Source organism: Polyodon spathula, chromosome 21, assembly GCF_017654505.1.
Source record: "Polyodon spathula isolate WHYD16114869_AA chromosome 21, ASM1765450v1, whole genome shotgun sequence".
In the NCBI taxonomy this organism is placed as follows: Eukaryota; Metazoa; Chordata; class Actinopteri; order Acipenseriformes; family Polyodontidae; genus Polyodon; species Polyodon spathula.
The window spans coordinates 3,421,357-3,444,176 of record NC_054554.1 but is presented as its reverse complement, the minus strand read 5'-3'; the positions used below and the strand labels follow the sequence as shown (position 1 = coordinate 3,444,176).

Genomic DNA, 22,820 nt, shown 5'->3' with positions numbered 1-22,820 from the left:
TAACACATTCCATACCCACACCACTCTATCTGTCCTAAGTTTGTCTCCACTTTATTTTCAGCTGTTTCCTCTGGTGTTAGTTGCTGTGCTGCACTTAAAGTATTGGTCAGGGTTAATTATGTCAACCCCAATCAAGCCTCCCCTTATTCTTCTTTATTCTAATAAATTCAGTTTATTCAATGTAGTAATACTATTAATGCTACTACTACTGCTAATAATAATGCTAAGAAGAAGAAGAAGAATGACTGTTTCTGAAAGTAAAATGTTACATGCTATTATTTAAATTATTTAAAGTCTCATGTATTCTCCATGAGACTGTACATGCAAAACACACCATTAGTTTCATTCTGACTGTGCTGTTACATAGAAAAGGGGAAATGCCCAATAAGAAAGACATCCAGTTTTTTGCAGTTCACAGCCCTTATCAGAGCTGATCTGAGATAGCAGCATTGAAGCTTACAGACTGAGAGTTAATGTAATATATTCTATAACCGGTGCAGGTCTCTTTTAATGGGACCTGCATCACTCATTAATTCTGCACCTTGACAGCAGCACAAAGTCTGTGTTGTTAGTGAATACATACAGAGGACCTATTTTAATGATCTAAATATTGTACCACCATCCTTTAGCTTAAAATCCCATTGGTGTTTTCCCCACAGGTGGATTCATTGCCCTTCTTGATAACATCCCAAAATACAATACTAATGTACTCCAAAAGATCCTGATGGATGTATGGGTGCCTTCACAAGATACAGACAGCTCTTTAAATATCTGCCCATTCTCCTAATACCTCCACAAACAGTAAATGTTCAGCTGCTTCTTTATCACTAGGAATGTCTCCCGGCCATCACTCAGAGTATGTCGGCTTCTGCTTGCAGAACACTCTCAACTGGGAGAAATAATAATAGTAATCTTTAGTTTTATATAGCGCCTTTCATAGTGGACCACCATCACAAAGCGCTTTACAAGATATGAGACTAGGGCGTGTGAACTATGCATCACCAACATACAACATCTCACCCAAAAGACAGAGCACAAGGAGGTTATGTGACTTGCTCGGGGTCACACAATGAGTCAGTGGCTGAGCTGGGATTTGAAACACTGGACCACACAGCCTCCTATTATAAGGAGAAATATGCTTTTGTTGCTGTTGTTGGAGACGTAGGATGTTTTGTAATGTCTTTTGGCCAGTGCTTCAGTGGACGACTATATAAATACAGTGCCTGTAAAGCATGTTTGATTAAATGACTGGATTGGCTCAGCAGTTACTAGACCCAGATGCTGTTGCAATTCCAGTGTCTAAATCTGCACTAATGATGTCTTAATTGATTCCGATCACTAGAAATGCACAAAGATAATTTCTGAAGATGAAATACTCACATGTGGTTTGCTGTATTGGAATAAACCCTTTAGATCAGGGGCCTCCATTCCTGGTCCTGGAGGGCCAGTGTTCCTCCTGGTTTTTGTTCCAACTGTACCCTAAATTACTTAATTTGACCAATTACGTGCTTATTGGTTCAATTAATTAATTTATGGTACAGTTGGAAGAAGAACCAGGAGGGAACCTGGAGGGAACAGTGGGAACTGAGTGACGCTGATGCAAATCAGACATAAATATATAAAAAGTGCCCTGATAAAATCAACGTGTCAATTTCAAATAATAAAACATACAAGTGCCAAATAAGTAAGTGAAAGAGGGGTGCTTTTCCCTTTTGACCCTGTTACACAGTGGCGTCAGACGAGTCAATTTTGTAAAAGTGCTGCACTACAGTGCAGTGTCTGTTGTGTGAAGCTGAACTTACCACAAAGCAATGACACATTCATTCAAACACAAAGTATTGTACATGCTTCAGGAACAAACTGAAGAAACACACAATATATTATTATAATTGAATAGAATACCACAGGCAGTATTTTCAGTGTTTCCTGCAGTCTTTAATTAACTCCTAATACACATCACTTCATATATATGGCCCAGTAGTTAAAGAAAAGGGCTTGCTACCGGGAGGTTCCTGTTTCTAACCCCTGCTCAGCCACTGATAAACTGTGTGTGACCCTGAGCAAGTCATTTAACCTCCTTGTGCTCTGTCCTTCAGATGAGACGAAACCAAGGTCCTATTGTAAGTGACTTTGCAGTAGCAGTTGTGATGCATAGTTCACCTCGTAGTCTCTGTAAATTGCTTTGGATGAAAGAGTGTTAAATGACTTAATAATGCTAATAATAATATGGTGTAATGACCACAAATTTTTAAAAAGTTTTTATTGTGTTAATGCACAACTATTGCTGTTATACTTCACATTTCTGCACTGATCTACTCACACATTCCATCTTCAACACTGCAGCCCAACACGCTAACCACTGAGCTACTCAAATCCACTGCATTCCACATTCCACTGCAGCCTAGCATTCTAGCCACTGAACAACTGAAACCCTCAATCATCCACAATGTTGGCCGGCACTATACCCACTGAGCTGCTCAAAACTACTGCTTCCACACTGCAGTGATCAGGAAAATTAAAAGAATCTCATTCGGTATCTCACTTACCTCATTAACTCGGTTCCCACACACACCCACACAAGGGCAAGCATGCACACACACATTCATACAGTTACTTTCCCAGACCGCAGGAATACAGAAGTTGCCATGTGATTGTGCCACACTCTTGCCACACGCTTATGGTTGGGATTTTCTGTTGAATCCTACCTGCTTTGTTTCTTAAGAGCTGTATGCCCATGCAGTGTGCGGCAGGGACTCCCCCAGGCTAGCTTTAGCTCTGCTGCACTGCTGTGGGTGGAACTTTCCTGGTACTGAGGTAAAGGGGAGGTCCTCAGCAGCCAGCAGCTCGCTCACTCTCTTTAGAATTTGGGACAAACACAGCTCTACTGTTAATGAAAAGAGGCTCCTGGCTCCTTCCTGCCAGCACTGAATACCATTCAATTGTGAACACATCGCCAAAGAAGAGGGAAAGCCAAGGAGCTCTGCTAAAGGTACTGAATGTTGTGTCTATATATATATATATATATATATATATATATATATATATATATATATATATATATATATACACATACACACATATATATATATATATATATATATATATATATATATATATATATATATATATACACATATATATATATATATATATATATATATATATATATATATATATATATATATATATATATATACTATATATATACACTATATATATATATATATATATATATATATATATATATATATATATATATATATATATATATATAATATATATATATATATATATAGTGATGTTTTTTGATAGACTAATAATATAAACATTTATAGCAATTAATGAGGTAATATCCAGTGGGTTTTTTTTTCTGTTACAGTGTCATACATTTCATAGTATTTGGGTAAGGGAAAGGGGTACTGTATCTTACTGGTATTGGTGCACCTGCATTATAAAGCATTAGTAATACAATGTTGTATCTAATTTAAGATTGTCTCTGTTTAGTTGTTCAGTAAAGGAGAATACACTATTACCAGTCCCCATGTCAGATATACAGAGTGCAGTTTTATTTTGTTGACACGGGACTTTTATTTAAGCAGCGCTCACTCCTATAGATGAGAAAAAATGTGTCTTTGCTGCAGCAACAATAGAGCAAACACCTTGCAAACATATCTTTCCGTACTGGAAAGGGACTAACACTTTTCGAAATTCCTCAAAACATTTTAACGCGGTGCTAAGAACAAAACAAACAAAAAAAAAAAGCTCTAAAATCCTGATCCTATCAAAGCTTCAAATAAATAACTAAAATAATTAGAGGTCAATTTAGAAGCTCCTTCGTGCACAGCAGTTGTGGATATTTCTGTAACGTTAGCTGTTTGCTTTTCCTTTAACAAAACAAAGGACATGCTCTACATGTTTAGTTAAGCGATAGTCATTGGGAGTCTAAGCATTACCATGGAAATGAAGGTCAATCTGCCTTGCCCAGTTGCACAGGCAATTATGTATAATTCATTAGTGGCTGGATAAGCAGGTATGCTGTCGTTCTGTTAGTGTGCTGAAGAGATGGAGGGATCAGTGAACTCCTCCAACCTCCTTGGGTGGCTATGCATATATAAGTTTCACCTTTGTATAGGTGTTCATCTCAGACTGATGCAGGCTTCAACTTAGAGTTGACATTTCCCTGAACTGAAGATGTCATTAAAATAGACAGGAATGTCCATGTTGAGAATGGTTGGCACAGCTGTGGCATGGAGGAGATAAAACCCCTAAAACATTAGTTTAAATAACCTTGGTAGACAGAAGGCTCAACAGTATCTATGCTTGCGTACAGTTTAGAACAATTAAATTGAATTAACCCAGTGTGTAAATTTAAAACACTAAATGAAAAATTCAGAAATAAAAACTACTGTAGAGGAATCTTTTTGGCTGTTGCCTACATCACTTATCTTGATAAAGGCATAAGCCAAAACATGTGCTCTCTTCGCTCCATTTCTTTTCCTTATAGTTTACATAACTGTCGGTTATCTGTGAAGATTGAGGTTTCAAGAGATTTCTGTAACTGCACCTTCAATATCTGAAATCCCTTTCTCTGAACCCCCATCCTGTCCTTCAGCATGCAATGCACTCGAGAATATACTTTACTCCCAACATGAAAACGTTATTGAAGTCTTGCCTACATGCTCTTCTCAAAGCATTACCTATATAATCCATAGGGAGAAACAGGGCAAATCCAGACATGTTATGCAATAGCGTAGAATGTCTAGGCTTACAACAACAGCCCATTGTGCACTTCTCTTTTGTCTGACTGAGAGAAACCAAAATATCTTTTAAATGCATTCAAAACGGTGTGGTCTATAGACACAGGCAGGGTTGGGTTTTATAGTTTTCAGAATGCTTGGTTTGGTTCCTATTCAGAACAATATAATCCGATCTGCCATCCTCTAAACCTAGCCTTAACCCTTTTCTGATATAATTGTGTACTTCCATATATAGTTAAAAAAGATTTACACATTAAGCACATTGTAAGTGTGTGTAATAGCATTGTACTTATGTGTAAATGCACATGCATTTAAGTAACCAGACTGCAAAGTGTTGTCATTTGTTTTAGAATCAAACTACAGTGCTAGGTCCACAGTGCTAGTCACTATGTGTTGAAATGGCTTTGATGTTCTTTTGTTCTTTTTGCTGCAGAGGCAGTACTGTATCTTGACAAAACAAAGAATATACTGAATGCATGATAATGAGCATTAGACAGTATGACGATACCATGATAGAAAACATTTGCAAGCTTGCCCTGTTCTGCAGAGCAGTGTTAGATAATGAGTTCAAGAACAACAATTTAACATCATTTGCACCTACGTCATCTGTAAGTAACCTTTATATGGGCAGTGCTTCAACTATTAGGACAAAACACTTTTCATGTCTGCCTCAGTCTATCACAAGTAGTTCTTTTTGCATCACGGGTGTGCTTAGTTTGAATAATTTGAAGCACTACTGCAATAGAAAGCAGTCTCTATATCTTTGTCTGATAGGATTGGGAATTTCCGAACCGAGACCGCTGTCTTAAAGCACCTGCTTGATTACAAAAGGATTCTCTCAGAAACCTGCAGGTCTTTTTTTAACACGTGATCAGAGGCATCAGTTGGAAAGTCTGCATTATTCAATTTTTTTCTCGCTTACCATTAAAAGAACACCTCATTGCTTCTGTTGTTTTGAATTGTTGTGCATATAAAATTGTGATGCTGTAGATGTTTGTTCTGCAGTCATTCAGCAATACCAGATATAGTAGAGATCCTAGTATCGATGCATGTTATGCAATAGTGAACTAAATACAAGGATGGATTTTTGTAAAGATGTTACTAAGTGACTTCACTGTAACAACTAGAACAGATTTAGAAGCTCAGGTGTCTGCAAGGAGGATTTTAAAAGACAAAACATAAAAGCACACAACTTTTAAACTCTTCCAGTTAAGAAGTTGCTTCCCTTAGACTCAGGATAGGGTTCGGGTTAGGTTATAGCGCACAAAAATATGTATATTAAATAATAATATGAAATGTGAAACAAATAAAATGAAATGACTTTTTCTTTCTTTGCCTTTTGTTCAATGTGCAAAATTAAGGGACGAGAGTAGACCATTCATGGTTATTTTGGTTTGATGGTCTCCTTGATCGCCAGCTTTACAGGGTGTATTGTGATTAGAGAATATAAAGCCGGGGTAAAACTTTATTACACAGGACACTGTTTTAGTTTATTAACTGTATAGAACTCGTTTACTAACCTGTTTAAAGAATGTTGTTTATTTTGTGTTAACTACAGTATCTGTTAACAAAAATTGCCCATGATCTTGTTAACATGTTAGCAAGTGACCTATACAATAAAACATGACCAAAAAGTAAACTGAAAGGATTTTGTACACTATGTTTTATGTAAGGTATGTCCTGTAAGCTTTATTAATAATACAAAATGAAAGTAAAAGATAAAGCAAACAGTGTACTGGCTCATCCACCCATTCAGCCACTAGGTCCTGGTAGAGTGTTGCATGGGGACATGGTCATGGTTACACCAGTGTGCTAGCTGTATTTAGAGAGTGCTAGAGACCCCATTTGAAAACACAGGTGTGCTTTAACATTTTGAGTTTTAATGTCACCAGGATGTGATGATATACTGTAGTAGGGTTAAGACCACCCTTACAAAAGTTTACCACAGTATTTTTGCACTGTATTTTTTTACAGTTTCCACTTCCCCTATGCCTCTCCCATGGCTGTACTATCCATTTACCATAGCTCACCCTGGTTTGCATAGTTTATTAAAATGCTTTGCCTTAACTTGCAAGTTCTTTACACTGCTTACTTACACTTGGCATTGCTTTCACTGTGCTTTGCTACACTTATACTACAGTAACATCTTACAAGGGCAGTGTATGTCTTTTGGCTTGTTATCGTTTTGTTCCGGAGATTATTTTGGAATGATTATATTGTCTATTTACCTGAGTACTGCTTTACAAAACTAGGTGGTGGACCTTAACACACAGAGGGCCCTGCAACAGCAAAGACAGTTGGAAAAAAGATGAATAAAACAAAATTAATGAATTTTTAAACTTTTTTAAAGTAGTTTTTATTATTATTATTATTATTATTATTATTATTATTATTATTATTATTATTATTATTATTGTTGTTGTTGTTGTTGTTGTTGTTGTTTAATTTAAACGTTTAATTTACATTTTAAATTATTTTTTTAAAATGTTTTAAATTATATTTTTTGTAGCTATTTATCATTAATGACGCTCTCATACCTTGGGTGATTTTATTTTTGTTCGTCACTCATTTCAATTTGCAGCAGCCAATGACAGGAATGAGTTTCAACAAAAGTAAAAATTGGAACAATTCATATCTGAGGTTGTTTTTAGCTGTATGATTGACTCTTTGTTGACTGACCAAAGCTGTTTATGTTTATTTTTAAATACCAAGCAGTCATATACACACTGCTGGCTACAGCTTGAAACCTCAGTGTGACCTCGGTAGCTCTGGTTACTAGCTGGCTAATAACGCCTTTACTCCCTTTACCTTATCCGGCAGCTGCTGCCGAACTGTAGCATTCTGTAGTTCAACAGAGCGACCACACAAAATACGTGGTTTCCTTTTATTTTTCTGCTCATTTCTCAAGACACCACAGATATTTTCTTTAAACGCTGTTTTTCAGCAAAGAAAACAGCATACTCTGCTGCTTTGTATGCCAGCCACATTTCTGAGGTTGTGGTCAGAGCGCTTAAGACAGATTAACGGTAAGCAGCGATATAGTTGCCGTTGTATCTGGTTCTGTTCACCTGCTGCGGTGTGTATGGAGGCGGAGTGGGTGTCCCTATGTTCCCAGGGTCTCGGCACAATGGGCTGTATTCACAAAACTCTTGAGGGCTTTTTTAAGGATTTTTCTAACAGTGTTTATAAACATTATTTAAAACAGCTAAAACGTCACACTTCATTTAAACAGAAGCAGTCCTTAGTGTGACGTTGATTGAAATGCAGCTGAAAGCTTCGCTAAGTTTTATTTCCAGCTCAGTAAGCTGATAAAAAATAAATATGCATGGTATTTTAAAGTAGGAATATTTTAGGGAACAGTTTACATTACGTGTCTCTAATAGCTGTATTTTCATAATAGTTACTCAATGAATACATCTGTACTTACACATAATTAAAATGAAGTACAATGTACTTCAATATATCTCAGTACACAGTTCTATCAGAAAAGGGTTAGGGTTAGGGATATGTGTTTTGTGCAAAAAGAGTTACAGATTAAGTACAATAACTTTATTATTGTAAGTACATATGTATTTACTAAGTAACTATTATATAAAGACACAGTAATTAGAGACACAATGTAAAGTGCTACCATCAAACTTGTTCTCCGTATTTGTTAGTTCGCTACAAGAACCAGGTATTGTGCAAACTGAGTTCTTCTCAGTAGCCAGCCACATACCTCTGCGGTTTAGAAGGATGGAAAATTTCAGCCTCTTTTGCAAGTATGTATCAAAGGTTATAATACGAGCAGGGTGATAATCACTTGTTTAAGTTCCTCTTGTCAAAAGTTCACTTGAACTATAACTCTCTCAAGATATATGCCCAAGATAGATATATATATATATAAATAAGACTCCTATTGCATAGCAGTTTCACCCATTCCAGGTTTTACTATGAACGTGATTAGAAACAGTGTAGAGGTAAAAGCTCAGATATGTGTTTTATTAAACTCATAGTAAGACCAAGAATGGAACCAGAATCAAACTGCTATTGCTTATTTCCCTCTCTCTCTCTCTCTCTCTCTCTCTCTCTCTCTCTCTCTCTCTCTCTCTCTCTCTCTCTCTCTCTCTCTCTCTCTCTCTCTCTCTCTCTCTCTCTCTATATATATATATATATATATATATATATATATATATATATATATATATATATATATATATATATATATATCTATTATCGAGTATACATTGTTATCTGATCGAGCTCATAACTAAAAACCACTTTTGTATTTTCAATTGTAACATGGCTTACTTTACATAAACCATATTGATATAAAGAAAGAAAGGCGCTGTACAAAACATGATGTTGTGGTTGTGAGTATCACTTGGTATTTGGTGCCATTTAAAATGAGTTCACCATGGGTATTTATAACCCTTGGCATCACACTGAGATACATTACATCTAAATCCTGTAATAAATATTTCACAGCACATCGTTTGTGTTTCAGATTGTTGTGTGGAAGCTGGGGAGCCCTCAGGACAGATCATGTGCTCAGTGACATTGGGGCCGATTTGTACATTTCTACTTCTTGTTTGCTTTCTGAATGACGGTAAGATATAATCACCAATCTCTGCTGCACATGCAAGCATGCAGGGGAGCGGTCAGATACAAGGGGACAGGGGGTGGGGCAGGGGAGGTTAGAATTGTTTAAATACGTTTTAAGTTCATGAGTTTGTTGTAAAGTTGTTATCAGTATAGTTTTCATATAATAATGGTGAATCAATATTTTCTTTTTCTTGGTGTTAGTCACTTTTCACCACCTAAAACCAAATGTTTGCTGAATGCAGAATAAATAAACAAGAAAAATAAAAATAAAAGTGGTAGATTTCTCATGATTCTCATGTCACATTATTTATCAAATTTTCTTCTTTGAAAAGTCTATTGCTTTGCAAAAAATATATATTACAGGGATGGAAATAAGACTCCTATTGCAGAGCAGTTTGATCCATTCCTGGTTTTACTGTAAGTTTAATAAGACACACCTACACTTGTAGCTAATCAAGCTTGTATTAAAACCAGGAATGGGTGAAACTTCTATGCAACAGGAGCCTTATTTCCATCCCTGTATTATGGTAGGAACAGTCAAACCAAAATGTGATGAGGTTTTCAAAAGCTTCCACTAGGACTAACTGCATGTAGTTTTTGAGGTCAGTTACGTCATTAATGTGTTATGGGTCTACAGACACTTTTGGTACCATTGCTGAGTTATTTAAAGCCTGGAACGCTTGCAAGGCTACTGCAATTTTGCTTACTGTTCATGAACATTTGGGTGATTACCTTCCCTGACAACAGCAGTGCGCTAATCTCTCCTGAAGCAGCAGCTCTGCGATGTGTCAGCATTGTTCTAGTTGCATCGTAGGAGGGGTCGTGGGTGCAGAGTTGCGACTTCAGTAGGAGCAGAAACAGCAAAGTGACAGTCACATATTCACAGTGCACGAGAAAAATGTCTAACCAGATGCAAGGGGAATGTTTGTTGAATTCTTACATGATCTGGGTCGCACAGTAGGTTATTGTTGTGCTATTAAAATGTTATGCTTGTGTTGTATCATTATTTATACAGTAAAACTTTGCCTACTAGCCACCTCAGTACAAAGGACACCCCACATTTTTGCAGTCCTGTTTCTATTCATTGACTGCAATGTAAATATAATAGCAATATCCCGTTTGGTCACTGCGTATATAATTGCACCATCTTAAGTTTCTTACCTATGCTTGTGTCAAAAGTGGTTGGCAGTGCACAGGTGTAGGGGTGATGCAGCGCTCAAGACAATGACAGACAACAAAGTACTGGTGAAATGGGAATTTATTTTGTAATCCAAAGTTTGATGAATAAACAGTAAACAATAATGATAATAGACAATACATAGCATTTGCGTATTGTTCTGTTTAATCCACGGGTTGGCCCCGAAATAATAGTTCCGATATTTAAACACCCACAGTTAACACACACACGATCATAAGTCCACAGTGAGTGCTATAGTGCTCATGGTGCAAATACAGTTAATCGTGACACAAGTGAAATGTTGTCCGGGTTTAGCCATCTAATAACAACAAAGCACTCACGATTACAATACGGGTTTCCTTCCGGTTTAGCATTAACCATAACAAAGGAACAGATCACTTCGCTACATCCCCTTATATACTGTCAATCATGACCCCTTGGTTAACGACTGCAACCGCTCCTCCAATCCGAGGCTGCCACATTGTTTCTCTTCCAGGTCAATGACTTAGTGTACCATAGCTCTGCCCCTTTTCTAGATGGCCGACTTCCGCCTAACTCTGGGAATGACTTGTCTGGCCATCCAGTCCAGGGCACACTGTTCCCTTTACACAGCGCCCTCACAGGTTGGGGGGAGATTTATCATCTAAAATCATTCTGTCTTTGTCACAATACTATATACATTGATGTCAATGTGGCCTTGACTGGTGGCCTTTATTCTGCAGTGAAGTGAAGTTTCAATGTAAATTAGCAGATGTGAATCTTCTCGCAATTCATTAATAGAGAAGAAGAAAACATGAATATTGTAAAACAGGTACCATTCAAACACAACATCTTGTGTGAAAGAGCGTTTGGTTTGTTTGTTTTCATCTCACCAGGGAGATGCGAAAGAGACTTCCAATTCTGCGGTGTTAGAAAGCACAGCAGTGAGACTCAGAAGCTTCAGCTGAACGTGACGCAAGGCTGCTGCAGTCTGAGCATCTCAAGCACTGCGGATACCCTGTTCATCGGAGGAGAGATCACTGTCAGCTGTGTGAACACATCCAGCATCAGCCTGCCCCGGGGCTCAGGACTGGAGACCCCTTTTTGTGTGTACTGGGACGGGTTCCTGGATTTACTGCTGCTTGACTACAACACAACCAGAAATTATACTCTATGCGGTCCTTCGACTCCTCAGACCACCTGTTGCACAGACTTATCCTTACACAATAACAGTGGCAGTAAAGATACTGGCATTCTCAAAGGAAGTGTGCGTGGAGATATTATTGAAAATAATGCCCAGGAATTCTATATGTTCAGAGGGGAAAGCGGTCGATGTGGTAAGCCTACCTCACTAACACTTATACCAGCACACACGTCAGCACTGTAGTATTAGAAGACTGTTTAGCGTATATTTTCAGAACTTTTTACTTCAGTCTTTAATGGACTCCTATATTTTTACAAAACTTGCTGCAAATTGTCATTTTTTTTATTATTTGTTAATAACATAAACATAATAACATAAAAAAACTGTGTGGTTTAACATACTGTTCACACTCCAAGCAAGAGAGTGAGAATCTTAACTGCTATATATAATATCTAGAGTATGCATATGTTTGAAAAGTAACCTCAATCTTGACACTAGCTGTCCTTGTACACTTATCATTCGCATGCATCATATATCTAGGCTGAGCTATTTTTATCTTAAAGTTGCACCCTGTTGTAACTGGACTGAAACTGCTATCATGTTTTATGATTACTGTGTTTATTACAGACAAAGCGGTGTGTGATGACCTGTTAAACATCAGAAATGGACAAACGGCTATGAAACCGGGACGAGATGATGAGTAAGTTTGTTTGCAGTACAGTTTCATGTGGGTCACTCAACAACTATACATTTTTATCATCAAATATCATTGCTTCTCTTTATCAGTGTGAGGATAGATGTCGGGAGTCGATATCCAAATCAGGCCTTTGCAATTGGTAAGAAACAAGAGTAAAAAAAAAAAGATATATATATATATACCTGATTGCAATGTTTGCTCCCGGCTCCAGTCACTTGGTACTATTATTTATTTAAAAGTATTGTATCTGCTGTTTAGTACAGAATATCATTGTGTAGGTTTCTGTGCTTATCGTTCTCCTTATCAGAACCATAAGATATGGTCATATTATCTAAAGGTAGTTTTATCTATAGAGATACACATTCCACTACCAGCTTGTGTTTGGATTGTGAGATATGTTTAATAAAACAAAGTCTGAGTAAGGCCCCTATCAAAGAGTGCAAAATGCTAAGATAAGCACTACCCTTTATGAAATACTGAGGTTCATCAGCAAATGGGAAAAATTACCGCTGAGGCACAGAAAAGACTGTAAGAAGCAATGGGCAGGATTATACTGAGGGGCAGTGTTCAAATAGTGTCGAATAGTGGTGATGAAGAGACACTGTGAAAATACTGTTTGCTACGGGCACACTTGTTCCAATCGTTGTTACAGCAAAGAGGGTGGATCATATAAATATGTGGGAAACTAATTTGGGTTCAAATATGTGGGTCTCTCATGTTAAATCATTTTTTAAAGGTATTCAGGATTTGCATGGTGCTGTGGAAATGGAATATGAAATGAAGTGCTCGGTGTGCGTTCCAGCTCTTCAATCCTCTGTGTGTCTTACCCTTTAGGTTGGAGAGGCTAATGATGCAGTCAAAGTTCACAAGAGACATGTTGCACTTTGACCTGCCCTGCGGGATCCAATCAACAGCCTTTAAATTGGGACCTGAATTTAAGGGCAGTACCGTGGTGCGACGGGTAAGAGGGAATTTTCTAGATGCTAGCTTTATTATAGACGAAGAAGTGCAAGAAGGTTTACACGCCATGTCTCAGGGTGTGTTGCAATCATTGAGCAGGTAGCTCCTATAGTGCAGCCACCTTGCAACACAAAGTGCTATTTAGCAGAGTTTGTGATTAAATGTTTTTAGAGCTCCTGCTGACAACTTTCAAGCCAGTCTGAAGGTGATTCTTGGGTTTGTTGACAGTGCGTTTTTGTAAAGAACTTCTCAGTATCTTCAGCTGTGGAAAAAGCTATAGAAGCACAAGATTGTTGCTGTGCAACTCTTTGAACATCCTCCTGCTCAGGACGGGGAACATGTGTTCAGTCACACACTGGCATGAGTCGTACACAGTGATAACTGCCCCTCTCGTCTACAGGAAGGCAGGTTTCCTGGCATCAACAAGCAGCCCTCTGTCTACATCCCCCCCACTCTTCTGGGAAACAAAACCAGGGCACTGAAAACACCAAAAGTTGTCTGCTCATTTTATAACAACAACAGCCTTTTCCAGGTAATGTAGCTGCAGCCATCTCTTCTCCCCCAAATGCTATTGAATTCACAATACATTTATATAATTCTATCAGAGATGGAAATAAGACTCCCATTGAACAGCGGTTTGATCCACCCTTGGTTTTACTGTGTGTTTAATGGCGTGCTTGAGCTTGTTACCTATAGACAGTGGCTAAGCAAGCTCCTATTAAAACCTGGCATGGGTGAAACTGCTATGCAATAGCAATCTTATTTCCATCCCTGAAGTCTTTATAACTACTAATGTATGGTTATACATATACATATTATACATATTGCGCAAAATGTCTAGCCCTGTACCTAATCTCAGCGACAGATGGAAGTGACTATGCAACAAGTTCTTTCATTTTTCCAGTGGTGCGGTGGACATTTCACAGACTAACCGTACTTCTTCACTGTATTTCCCTCAGTTGTGTGTTCAGGCAGGAGAAGTCATAGTTCTCTAATAACTTGTAGCTTCTGGAGTTCCCATATTAGTAACGTATTGTAAATCACACCTATAAAGAATCTGCACTGAACCTCAACGCTCTACATGTTGCAGGACAAAAACAATATGATTTTAAACGGGGATGTGGTTGGACTGACGGTTGAAAATGAAGTCATCGCTGACCTTGTTGAGCCAGTGGTTTTTACCTTTTTTCACAAGAAGCAGCCAGTAAGTGCCCAACATTTTTAAATAAACCCTGCTGCCATGGTTTATAAATGGACTTCTTTCAATGGATCTGTAGACGGTGCAATTTAGGTTTTAAATGATCTTGCTTAGAAAGTCAAACGTGTAGTAAAGGGCTAGTGGAAGCAAGTCAATCAGAACCTCATCAGAAAGACAAGCACTGACCACCAGTGAGTGGCACTGTGTGCTAGGATTACATTGGAATAGGAATATGATCACTTGTTAAATAGCAGCGATTGCACATCTCCAAGTGCATTTCAAATACATAGAATATGAAACACCTACGAACTGTCTTGTCTGACATGGATACATATTTCCCACATCAGGAACTTTTACTTCCTACTACTGCAGCAGTATAGTCTTTGTAAACCACATAAAAGGCCCAGTATAATGTCAGGTCTATATAAAGAGATCTTTTTCTGTTTAGTGCAGCAATTCTGCTCTCAGTGGAAGGTTCTAACACAACAGTAGCGAGTACACTCACTGTAGGAGTCAGACTCAGAGTACTAGTCTCTCAATGGGTCCTCTCAGGGTACCAAGTTCAAGAAGACCAGCAGCCATTACCTGCAATTAACTTCAGCTCCAGACACTTACGCAACTGTTTTCCACTTCTAGGTATTCATTTACTACTTGAGCTTTGCTTTTCATTTCCACCAATGGTTCTTTTAAATCAATCAATTATTTATTTCAAAACTGTACCGTCTTGACATAGCAAAGGTAGAGAGCAGTCTCACCCTTTTTTGTGGCTCATGGGCGCTCCTCTTCATAGTGAAGATGAGATACAATCATTTGTAGCTCAATGGGGCCATCTAGACGGTCAGCAGAAGCATTGCAGTCAAAAACACTGATGAGGTGAAAAGCCTGTAATAGTGGTTAACGCTTTTTTCCCGCCATTTATTTTCTAGGCGAATATGACGAGAACATGTGTTTTCTGGGATGTGCTGCCAAATGGTAATTTTAAATAACTGTTACATGTATTTTAACCTCAAATGTAATGCCTGTGTAATGGTAGATAATGCGCTGTGTTTCTGTGCATTTACAACTGTGTGTCCTAAAGCTTTTTGAACATTCAGAATTAATAGTTTTTCGTCAAGAGTGTGTTTCCTGCGTCCGTGGAAAGATCGAATCGGTGCTAAATAAAAGGAAAAGATACATGTTGTTTAGGAAAATAAATAAATAAAACAATATGCTTACCGAATATGTTTTCAGTTTTCAAAGCCACATTGAAATTTACGCAAGGAAACACATTGCAAGTTGATTTTGACTAATTAGTTGTCCAACAAAAGGTTATAAAAAATAATCATCATTTTGTTTGTTTCTACAACATTAATAGTACAATTGGTGGTTAGTGTAACCAGCTTGTTAAATGACATGTAAGCTAAACGATATTAAAAAAACAATTCAATTAAAAAAACAAATCTTTGTTTCAGAAGGGAAAATGTTTTGGAATGAATCGGGTTGTAAAACTTTGAAGAATGACACTCAAACTGCATGCCATTGCAATCACTTGACCTATTTTGCAGTGCTGTTGGTAGGTATAATCATTTAGATTTTGTATTGGCACATTTATGCATCTGATAACCGTAGTAGCGTAGATGCAAGCTTCATTAGCAAAGTTTAATAAAGTTACTGTACCAAACAAGAATTAAACGACGCCGGGGCTTGGAAGTAGTTTTAAGTTTTTTTCTTATTTGTTTTAGAATTCTTAATTGTAATTTCCTTCCTGAAAGCAAAAACACTAATGTCAGTTTAGAGTAAACAGCTTTGAAAAGTGTGTGTCGGTGAATTGCGATGATTCGCCACACCAGGCAGATTGTGCTACACTGAGGTTAAAGAACATGCAGGGCAACAAGCTGCATTATCTAATGAATTATTATGTGGAAACTGTGCGGGTGACAGATCATCATCATCAGCAACTCAAGCAAAACCTGAAGCTACCACAAGTGGGCGCTGATGTTCAGTTTAATGATATCTTCCATCTGTGGTTAGAAGCTTTGCGAGTTTCATTTTGTTTTTGTTTGTTTTTTCCTACTGTAGCAAATTTCTAATAAGCCTGTGCACAATCTGGAAGCCCAGACAAACATCACCTACATCGGATGTGTGATCTCTGCCGTGTGCTGCGTCCTCACTATCTGCATGTTTTTGTGTCGGAGGTATTTGTTTTAATCCGTTTCAGTGCCAGGAGTCCACTGCAGCATTGCAAACTGTATGAAGCATTCCTTCTATAGAGAACAGAATCCAAGTTCATTTCCAAGGTGGTCTCTGATTTAATGCGGTTTAACTACACTAAATAGAGCGGCTGTTTATTGTTACCATGATATAGGTTTGTCACCTTTTTTATAAAGACTACAGCAAGGTTCAGAAGTTGCATGTTGCAGATTGAAATGATGTCACGACTTTCCTGCAAATTCAATTCCTTGCAAACTGCTGATACTTTCATTTTTTCCTGCAGGAAATGTATTTCTGACAAATCCAACTTGATCCACATGAACCTAGCTGTGGCTTTGCTCCTGCTGAACCTCAGCTTTCTTTTAAATGTGACTCTGGCTTCTCTCAGTAATGAAGGAGTGTGCACACTGCTGGCCCTCATGCTGCACTACTCCTTGCTCTGCTCCTTCACCTGGATGGGAATTGAAGCCTTCAATGTCTACAGGCTGCTGTGTCAGGTGTTCACCTACACGAGTCAATACATGCTCAAGCTCTGCATTGTGGGCTTTGGTAAGTAAAGAAGCAAGTGCATCTGAAAGAGAGAACACTACCCTTGTGCATGTTTCCCATAGTAAAAGCACAGCAAAGTGTAATAAAGCACAGTGAAAGCATTGTAAAGTCTAGGCAAGCATTGTAAAGCACAGAGAGGTATGGTAAAGCATATTAAAAACCAATGCAAACCAGGGTAAACTATGGTGAATGCATAGTATAATCATGGGGAAAGCATGGTGAAAGTGCACCAATACCATGCAAAACTACCCGGGTAAACTTGTATAAGGGTATTTACAGTATGAGTAGGTGCTGTAGTACTATGTGTAGATTGATGTTAAATTGCTGCAAGAGCTTCTGACTGTTATTCAAGACATTCCAAATTATTAAGGTATTGAGAACCAACTCCAGAGAGAAACCCAGTTCAAATAATAAACAGGTCTTCTTCTGTGTAAATGCATTGAGTAGACACCGTGTATTTCATTTCTTACCTGGCCAATGTGCAATATGTCTTCTGTAATGCTCTAATGGTGTTTACAGTGTGCATTTAGCAGTGTTTCCTACAAGGTATTTTATATTTTGGAGCTCGCCGTTTTTAAAAAGCATTTCTGCTTGTTTGCATTCACAGTGCTTCCAGCTGCTTTTGCCATTGGATTTGCTTCAAGGGGGTTTTATGGTTCGTATCGCATCCCATCCTCAACGGGCACTGAAACAACCATGTAAGTCCCACTCACCAGTGAGTTTGATATAAATAACTAACACTACAAGGACATGTGTAGCATATACCTTCGTACAGGTTTGCTATAGTAAAAGCAAACTGAAATAAAGACCAGTAGAAGCATGGTAAAGCATACAGCTATGGCCAGGCGTTTTGCATCACCCTATAGAATTAAAACAGCTTGCTGAGTAATGTTACATTAACAGATTGAATTACAGAACGCTTTGTAGTTTTCGATATACGTAACGAAATACTGACGAAAACTGAAAAATGTGACATTTCAAAACCTAACCCTAACATGAAATACTGTACTCCTAATATGGCTTCCAGTAGACTATTTTGCAATATCATTTTGTAGTTTATTGACTACATGATCTAAATTGTGTTCATATAGGGTTTTTTTTTTAATTGTCTCAATCCTAAAATTCTAGGTGAAGCAAAACATTTGGTCATAACTGTAGGCAAGCTTCGTAAAGCAAAGAGAGGTATATTAAAGCAAGTTTAAAAACATGGCAAACCACGGTAAATGATGGTAATTGCTTGGAAAGCCATGGCAAAATTCCTGTGTTCCTTTAATGAGGTAAACATTAATAAGGTTAACATCTCGTAAGAAACTTTGCTAATATTTTACATTGCATGGCATAAATTCATATTAAATAGATATGCAATTGCCATATTAAATTTACGTTTAATTATTCCTTGTTACTTTCCATTAACGTTTAAGTCAGATTAACTGTATTTTCTATTAAAAACATTTAAACAATGGGAAATGATTACATATTTTCAAGAGTGACAAAATGTAATATAAATGTACGTGATATGCAGTTACATTTTCAGTCAACATGTGGTTAACATTTAGCAAGAAACCAGCTATTGCATATTTATTAAATATTAATTTAACATGAATTTAATATGCAATTGCATATCTATTTAATATTAATTTATGCCACACAATATAAAATATTTACCGAAACTTCTCTACCTCACCGGCAGTCCCATCACACACGCAGTGGAAGAAAGATGCAAAAGAATGGACCGGCTCATTGATATGCTTGTGGATTTTTTATTTGTATTTTTGTACAGGTGCTGGATACTGCATCCGCTGGTCCATTACATCACAAATGTTGGGTACTTTGCCGTGATTTTCATCTTCAGTACCTCCATGTTGGTGGTTACAGCTGTTAAGATCAGAAATTCAATGAAACACAAATGCGCTCAGGAGAGGAGTTCCTGGAAGCTGGTCTTCTCAGTGCTGATGCTCACGTGTCTGTTTGGGACCACCTGGGGACTGAATTTCTCCTCCTTCACCTATACTGGACAGCTGTTATCCACCATCCTAAACTCCCTGCAAGGTGGGTACAGCATTTACATCAGCAAGTTCATTTTACTCGCCTCAGAACACAAGCTGTGTTTGTGTAGTCTGATAATTTACATTTAGACCTTTGCGGTTAACAAAAGTAAGAGTAAGTTATCATAGCAATAAAGATAAAGAGAAAATTACAATAACAGGTATAGGTGTCAGTTAAAAATGTGCCAAAAAAATGACAAAGAAGAACAGTAGAACTTAATGATTAATGATGACTGGTCTGATTTTATTTTTTTCATTTATTTTTATTTATTTGGAATTGGCAATTGTTTTTCTTTACCCCATTTTTGCCCCAATTTACCCAAAATACCCAATTTTTGTTGGCTCTCCACTGCAACTCCCGCGCTGACTTAGGAGGGACGAAGATGAGTCACACGCGTCCTCCGAAACGTGTGCCGTCAGTCGTCCGCTTCTTTTCACTCTGCAGGCCCGCCATGCAGCTACCTTCAGAGCTACAGCGTCGGAGGACCACGCAGCTCTGGGACACTTGCAGGCAGGCCCACAGGCACCCGGCCAGTCTGCCGTGAGCCGTGAGCCTTGACCCTCCCCACCCCAGACGGCACTCTGCCAATTGTGCGCCGCCCCCTGGGTACTAGGGAATAGCCTGGAGCCATACCGGCAATCTCCAGGCTATAGGGCACATCCTGCACTGTACTTTCATGTGGACTAAATACTGCTACAGTAATTGTATTTGTTTCACTTTTTAAACTGACTTAAATGCTGTATGAGGGGCTGCTCTTCAGTTCCAGGTGTCTGCCATAGACATGTGAAATGTTGGTTAGATCAACCAAGAGTCTTTATAAAAGTAAGAGCCAACAACAACTCGTGGTGTTGCACTTTAGATCAAGTTTCCATTTGTAGTGCACACCTGCACACTAGATGGCGCCAGTGCTTGCTAAGCAAATGACACTAGCCGATGTTATGTGTGTCTATGGCAGGAACAAGAACTGAAGAGGAGCTCCTGAGCTCATAGGCAAAGCACTTCACAGCCTTATCAAAAATTGTTTGAAAAAAAAAAACACACACACAGTAAGACTGCAACCCTCATACAAAGGTACAGGAACAAATGATATTTAAAGCTACTTAAGTTTTGAAGAATGAAATAAAGTATGATATTCTTGTCAACAGTTATAGACTGTTTGCTATGGAAGTTTCCTTTACACTTATTCTGTATAAACATACTGTACTTGTTCAGCATTGCTGTGCAGAGCCCATAATTAAGAAAGAGCCCTGTAGGAGAGCTGAGTACAGAGTCTATTCGGACATTCCCAATTCAAACACATTGATTTTCCCCATTATGTGTCTCTTGCAGGTTTCTTCCTTTGTGTGCGTTACTTCCTTATGAGACCCAAACAAGAGAGTGGATCCAAGTTAAGCAAGTTGTTGGGTTCTTCCAGAAGCACTTCATCCACTAATGCTGCAGAATCTAAATCGCTGAACTCTTAGTAGTATAAGCACACGTGCATCTTCAACAGAGATCATGCTACGCTGTGCAGCTGGTTCAAGAGAGCTATTCTGTGTTAAGTGCATCTGTTGCCACTACACGTACAATGGTAAATATGATTGCATTTGAATAGCAATACATTGTTAAACCCTTAAAACACACAAGCAGAAAATTCCAGAATTCCGACTGAAGAGATTCCGTGAAATTATTTAGAACAAAAAGCACACACAAACCGTACTATGGCCAGCAGGTGGCGCAGAATGTAAATAATAATGCTATCAGGGGATGCTGTTTCTCATTAAAGCAGCATTTGAAAGCTCTTTAGTCTGCAATGTGCTGAAGCCTTTTACTTCCCTTTTCTATCAGCGGTAGTCTGTTCTTAAGCTATCTAACATTCTATGTGCAATAAATGTTTTTGTTTAACTGTTTTTCAGTTATTGTTTGAATAAAATGGTTGTTGTCTTAATAATATATATATTTTTAATAAAGTTTATAAGTATGAAGCATGATGCTGTCCATGTATTATTCCAGAGAGATGTTCTTTCCAATGGGAACAGAGGAAAACACGCCTAACTGTATAGCAACTCAAAACAGCAAAGCCCATCCTGTATTGTCTGCACAACGGGCCCGTTTCACAAGGACTGTTTTTAGGAATATTTTCTTAAAGACTATTTTTTAAAGTATATTTAGAGTAGTTAAACTAAGTTCAGTGCAATTCAGGAATCCTGTTTCAGAAAAGGTTTATTAGTTGATTCTCCTGTTTCAAAGCACGGTTTAACCCTAAGAAATTGCTTCTAAACACCCTTTAAAGAAAACATTATAAAAAACAGTCTTCAAAGTCTAGTGTATGCATCACCTTTTTTGTGAATAAATATTAATTTGGTAAGATCAAATACTGACTATTACTTTTTGCAATTATATTACTTCAGTTTTCCTCTTCATATCACAGGTCCACAAACCTGAAATTTTAATCTTAAAGATCAGAGTAGTTTTCAACACAGTTTAAAAGGGAGAGCAGAACACCCAACTCAATAACTATATATATATATATATATATATATATATATATATATATATAATATATCAAGCCCTTTGTGAAAGGGTATACAGTTGGGATGTTGGCTGTACAGTACATTGAAACACTAGCATGTGTAGCGATCTCGGTTCCTGCAGGCAGGCGCATCACTCAGGACGAGGAAATCCACACACAGGAAGGGCGGGCGCGAACCTGGGACCTCTCGCACTGAAATTAGTGCAGATACCACTGTACAAAAGAGACAGCTCCTTTGCAAGGAGTGTATATCAATCATATGTCTCTGTATGTGATTACATGACCTACCAGCCCTGCTGCTGCCTTCCCCCGTGCATACTGCACACGCATACATTTTTCACATTAAACAGATTAAACTTGCTGAGTCACCTTTCCACTCGGGATCTGGAGTTCATAGAAAATTAACAGTTTTGTTTCTACACTGTGATGAGTCTTGGGAGAACTAAGGGGAGGTTTTTGAAGGAAAATTTCACAACATACAGCCTGTATTACCAAAGAGCTACTGTACTGTACTGGCGATCATTTCTTAATTTCTTTTTCCACAGGGTTTTGCTGTTCAGGGGTCACTATATATCCTGCTAGTATATATTGGGCCTTTATGTCATCTGCCTTTTCATAATATTTCCTTCCTTGTTAAATATCCCATGGTGCGTTTTCTCCATCCTACTTTATTGTTTAAATCAGTATTCTTGTTCCAGCAAAATATCAACTACTTTATTGCAGAGGGAGGAGGGGTGGGCTAGAATTTAGAAGATGCTTGTGGAAGAAGTTCTGTGAAGGGGAATCCTGGTGTCCCCTCCCCTGCACTTCCATGACGTTTCACTTCCCTTATCTATATTGCTGGATGACCTTCTCAAAAGCTCGAGCAACTCACCAGCATTCAAGACAGACAATAGAAAGGTCCTAATACTAACAACCAAACGAGCAAGATGGGCCGAATGGCCTCTACTCGTTTGTAAACTTTCTTATGTTCTTATGTTCTAATAGTGAGTCTACAGTACCAGACAATCCTCTAGTTCATATCAGT

The 22,820-nt window shown here is 38.1% G+C and overlaps 1 protein-coding gene across 2 annotated transcripts; it reads left to right on the top strand.

Annotated features, from left to right (window-relative positions):
* The first annotated feature begins 2,874 nt into the window (after positions 1-2,874).
* Positions 2,875-21,275, top strand: LOC121296062 (adhesion G protein-coupled receptor G3-like). Of its 2 annotated transcripts, XM_041221226.1 has the most exons (14): positions 2,875-2,989; positions 9,244-9,345; positions 11,394-11,834; positions 12,269-12,341; positions 13,173-13,299; positions 13,699-13,830; positions 14,389-14,502; positions 15,423-15,468; positions 15,948-16,048; positions 16,555-16,670; positions 16,970-17,235; positions 17,843-17,933; positions 19,016-19,284; positions 20,611-21,275. In XM_041221226.1, the coding sequence occupies exons 2-14, from the start codon at positions 9,282-9,284 to the stop codon at positions 20,742-20,744; spliced, it is 1,974 nt and encodes a 657-aa protein (XP_041077160.1). In that variant the 5' UTR covers positions 2,875-2,989; positions 9,244-9,281; the 3' UTR covers positions 20,745-21,275. The 2 variants fall into 2 exon arrangements, with proteins under 2 accessions (XP_041077160.1, XP_041077161.1); XM_041221227.1 differs by lacking the exon at positions 14,389-14,502.
* Positions 21,276-22,820: the final 1,545 nt, after the last annotated feature.

Bases quoted from the DNA above. Each gene is read 5' to 3' on its own strand.
- LOC121296062 (XM_041221226.1), top strand. From the start codon at position 9,282: ATGTGCTCAGTGACATTGGGGCCGATTTGTACATTTCTACTTCTTGTT. The intron at 17,236-17,842 runs GTAAGTAAAGAA...TTGCATTCACAG, and splicing joins GCTCTGCATTGTGGGCTTTG to TGCTTCCAGCTGCTTTTGCC. The intron at 19,285-20,610 runs GTGGGTACAGCA...TGTCTCTTGCAG, and splicing joins CATCCTAAACTCCCTGCAAG to GTTTCTTCCTTTGTGTGCGT.